General features: G+C 37.5%; 1 protein-coding gene across 1 annotated transcript in view; it reads left to right on the top strand.

The window, feature by feature from the left end:
• Positions 1-25: 25 nt before the first annotated feature.
• LOC119581233 (nucleoside diphosphate-linked moiety X motif 17-like) overlaps positions 26-5,000 on the top strand; it is a 7,654-nt gene continuing 2,679 nt past the window's right edge. The window contains exons 1-4 of the mRNA XM_037929629.1: positions 26-307; positions 701-896; positions 1,480-1,688; positions 2,885-3,008. Of these exons, the coding sequence (XP_037785557.1) occupies positions 44-307; positions 701-896; positions 1,480-1,688; positions 2,885-3,008 (793 nt within the window). The 5' untranslated portion in view covers positions 26-43. The remainder of the gene's footprint in view (positions 308-700; positions 897-1,479; positions 1,689-2,884; positions 3,009-5,000) is intronic.

Raw genomic sequence — 5,000 nt, 5'->3', positions numbered from 1 at the left:
CACTCCCTCTCCTCCGAGCAGGCCGTTGCGCCGCGCGAGCAGGATGTCGGAACCGTCCTACCGGCGGGTCGTGGTCCACGCCCGTCGCGACCGCAGCCGCCCCTTCCAGCCTGCGACGTTCGACCAGTGCCTCCTCGACCACTTCGGGATCAACGACGACTTCGGGAAGCTGGAGTGTTACATCGCCGACGGGATCGTGTACCTGCAGCCTCCTCCGAAGTCCCCGTCGGCTGGTTCCTCCTCCTCTTCGTCGTCACAGGAGAACCGAAGGAAGGATATACCGAATAATCTGGCGTATCGGTTCCAGGTGGGTTCGTCGTGGGCGGGGCGAGAAGGGGGCGTGTTTATTGGGCATTTTGTGTATATGTTTTTTTGGTGATAAAGTATGTAGTCTGTATAATAATTTCAATATAATGGTATAATGGTGAGAACGACACTAACACACACAGAAATAAGGAGATAAAACACACACACACACACACACACATACACACACACACACACACACACACACACACACACACACACACACACACACACACACACACACACACACACACACACACACACACATACACCCCCCCACCCCACCCCCACACACACGCGCACCCCCCCACACACGCACCCCCCCCCCCTCCCCCACCCACATTCGAACCCCGCCCACCCACCGACGCCCTTCCTCCTCCTCCCGCCCCGCCAGCACCCGCCCTTCTGCGCTATCCACAAGATGACGCCCGCAATGAGACAGGATCTGCCGCCCGAAGTAAAAGACAGGGGCGTCGACGTGGGCGTGTGCATCATCCTGGAGAGCGGAGATGGGCGACTTCTGCTCACCCGCCGCGCCCCCCACATGAGGACTTTCCCTGGCGTGTGGGTTCCTCCGGGCGGCCATGTGGGTATGTGTGGATATGCTGGGGAGAGAGACTCCTTGGGAGATGTGTGTTTGTGTGTGTGTGTTTGTTTGTGTTTGTTTGTTTGTTGTGGGTTTGTTTGGTTGTTTGTGTGTGTGTGTGTGTGTGTGTGTGTGTGTGTGTGTGTGTGTGTGTGTGTGTGTGTGTGTGTGTGTGTGTACCCGTGCGTCTGACTTAACCTGATGATAACGCTTGTTTTTTTTTGTTTGTTTGTTTGTTTCTTTCCTTTCCAGGGGGGGGGGGAAGGAGATATATAGAAACTGCCATGAAAGTAAGAGTAAAAGAAACACTGAAAAATACATATTTTTATCAGATATTAATAATCGTTTGTTTATAGTAAATTTCAATGCAATTCCTAAGGTGATTTATTATTTATTATAATTATTATTTATTTTTTATTCATAGACATGGTTTTAAAAAAAATGGATAAATCTTCAAAACAAAAAACTATAAAATATGTATACCATTAAAAAAAGCCGAAACGGAACACAATCAAACCATTAATTATTCCACTCCTATACCATTACAAATGACATACCATAACTCATTAACTTCTGCCATTTCTCAGAGGAAAGAGAGACCCTAGTGGGCGCTGGCTTAAGGGAACTTCGGGAGGAGACTGGCCTTAGACCCGAGGGCGTGTGTCGAGTCCTAGGGCTGTGGGAAAGCGTGTACCCGCCCGTGTTGTATATGGGCGAGCCACGTCGACACCATCTCGTGATTTACTTGCATCTAAAGTGTGATTTGTGTACGGACGACCTACAGCGCCTGCTCAAGGTTTGTTTACGGGTTGGGTTTTCTTTCTCTTTTTTTTTGGGGTGTGTATTTTGGGTTTCATTGAATTCTTGTTAATATCGTTATTGTTGTTGTTGTTGTTGCTTTTATTGTGATTATTATTGTTATTTTCATCTCCATTTTCATCATCTTCATCTTCATCTTCATCTTCATCTTCATCTTCACCATTATCTTCACCATCATCATCATTACATCATCATTATCATTACCATTACCATCATTATTATCATTATCATTATCATTATTTTTTGTTTGTATTATTATTAGCATCGTAATGTATCACTCATTATTGTCATTAACATTTAATTTTTGGATGATGATGACGATAATGAAAATAATAACACCAACAACAGTAATAATAATGATAATGATAATAATAAAAATTATAGTAATGATAAATATAATGATAATGATAATAATAAAAATGATAATGATAATAATTGTAATGATAATGATAATAATTGTAATGATAATGATAATAAAAAATGAATAATATAATATAAGATAATAATGATAATGATGATGATGATGATGGTGATGATGATGATGATGATAATAATAATAATTACAGTTATAATAATGATTATAATGATGATGATGATGATGATGATAATAATAATAATAATAATAATAATAATAATAATAATAATAATAATAATAATAATAATAATAGTAATGATAATAATGATGTTATTTGCAGTTAGATATTCGCTATACCAGTTGGAATAATGGGAAAAAAGATTATGATATATATAAAAAAGTGAAATGCGAATAGTGAAATAAATGAAACTGAAAGATATTGAAATGAATGAAACGTAAACAACATCGTTAGAAAAAGTCAAGAGGAGAAAGAGATTAAAAAAAAAATTGAAAAATTCTTGTAAAAAAGGTATGAATGAGAATGAATGTCTTTCCAATACAAGACACGTATTTGGCCGGTTTTCGATCTTGTCTTCGTCAGAAATAAATCGAAACTGATCAAATATACCTCTAGTATTGCCGAAGATATTCATTCTCATTCATACCTTTTAACACGTGTGTTGAATTTTCATCGCAATGCCTACGATTCAAAACAAACTCTTTCACACTGTCTGTTAGAGATCTCCGAGTTGAATAAGACATCGTTAATAAGACATGTTACAGCCACATTAAACCCTCCTTGTTCTCTACCCACACAGCTACAACATCAGGAAGTAGATGCCTGTGTGTGGTTAACGAGAGAACTGGTGGAGGTCGTGGTTTACGGCTCGTCACGTCGTCCTAGTGAACCCATTCCTATAACCTTAGTCAACACGACAGGAGGTAGGTGTCGTGATGTAGTGTTTTTGGTTTTGTTTTGGTTTTTGTTTGCTAAAGAAACGGGAAGTAGTTTCGTTTAACAATACTGGGTGGAGTAAGGGGTAGGGTCAGTGTTTGAAACAGGAGGTGAGGTTCATTAGTGCTAATTGAAGCAAGAGATAGTTTCGTTTAGCAATAGGGAATGAAAAATGAAGCAGGTTCAACAATGGTGAATGAAACAGGGGGAAATTTCTTTGAGCATTAATGAATGAAACAACAAGAATAGTAAATGAAACACAGCGTAGATTCATGTAGCAATAATGCACGAAGCAAGAGGTAGGTCCAACAACGGCGAATGAAATTGCAGGTAATATCATTGAATGAAATTGGAGATAATATGAACAACACTGAAGGAAACTGAAAGTGATTTTGACAGTAGTGGTTATGGAATACCTTCACTCATTGTATATCCATTCATAAAACCCCGTCATGAACGCGGAGAACATATATATTGGTAAATAAAACACGAAATAATATCACCTGTAGAATGTAGAGTGCATTTTTGTAACGTTGTTTAATGAAACAGTAGTAGTTAGTAGTTAGATCTATTAATAATGAAATGGAACTGCATGTTTGTTAATTAATGAAATGGGAGCTGTTTCAGTCTCGGAATGCATTACGATAACATATATCATAAAACTAAATATGCTGAATATAATGGCTATAGTAGTGAATATAGATTATTCCTTTGCCTTAAGTGAATATAAAAATAGCATAGTGAATGTGGAATGCATCTTTATAATAAGAATGACTGAACTGTAAGGTACTGTAAGCAATGGGAAATATTGAATGCTTTACTATAATCCAGTATTGGTAAACGAAACCAGAATTTTATGTGTAGTGGATGTTGAATGCACCAATTTACGTGAATAGAAAGATGTGGAATGTGAAAATGACTCCTATGATGTTTATGAATGAGACTAGAGGTTGGCCAAGTAATAGTGAATGGGGGAACGTTTTCTATAACTTCCTATGGGCGAAATACGTGGTATTGTAAAGTAGTGTTACGAATTCTCTCTCTGAAATGTAAATGTTTCGATCACATTTTGCACATAGTGAATATTGATTGCGTGTTGTTCCTAAGTGATCTTTCATTCAAGATTAATCGTAATCATGTTGACATATGTAGAAAAGGTATGAATGAGAATGAATATCTTCACAATACAAGATGTATTTAACTGGTTTCGGTTATATCTTCGAAACCGGTTAAATACATCTCTTGTATTGTGAAGACATTCATTCTCATTCGTACCTTTTCTACATTTACATTCAATGATAGAAAATTAATATACTTTATAATGTTAACTGTTAGTATAATCTTAATACGGAAAAAACCAGGTAGACAAAAAGAAAGAAAGAAAAGCTGATATGAGATGTTAAAAAAACGATATTTTTTAATGTAAGATCGAAGACAAGCCACAATTTTTTTCGACCATCAATGTACGTTTTCATAAGTTGCTCGAATTATTAAATGCGGTTTATAAATTAAATTCACGGCCCGATGTATGTACCTTTGGTATATTTGATAAACATTGTATCTTTTTTTTAAATGACTGTTTCCGGTTCACTTCGAGTCTACTAACTATCATTACTAACAAAGTAATCTTTATGTGAGGGTATGCGTATCCAAAAATGTTCTTAGATCAATGGCGTTTATTAAATATTTTGCTATTTTAAGTTTTCATCTCTAACATAAACATCGATATCTTTACTTTAATGCACTGCAGTCACAAGATAGAATGCATGAACGTGAATATATCGATTTTCAAGTTATATATGAAGGTTTAAATTGACAAAACATTCGATAAACGTTTTGTCGGACAGTTGGTCTGAAAAAACACTTTGGACGCGCTTACCTTCCTATGTTATTACCTGGTTTATCGAAAAGCGCTAAGCAACCCATTAACCCATTAACTAGTATATTTTCCTGTACCTTGAACCACACGCGAGGGTCTC

This window comes from Penaeus monodon, chromosome 14 (assembly GCF_015228065.2).
Source record: "Penaeus monodon isolate SGIC_2016 chromosome 14, NSTDA_Pmon_1, whole genome shotgun sequence".
NCBI classification, from domain to species: domain Eukaryota; kingdom Metazoa; phylum Arthropoda; class Malacostraca; order Decapoda; family Penaeidae; genus Penaeus; species Penaeus monodon.
The sequence above is the reverse complement of the archived record's forward strand: the minus strand, read 5'-3'. Positions and strand labels throughout refer to the sequence as shown.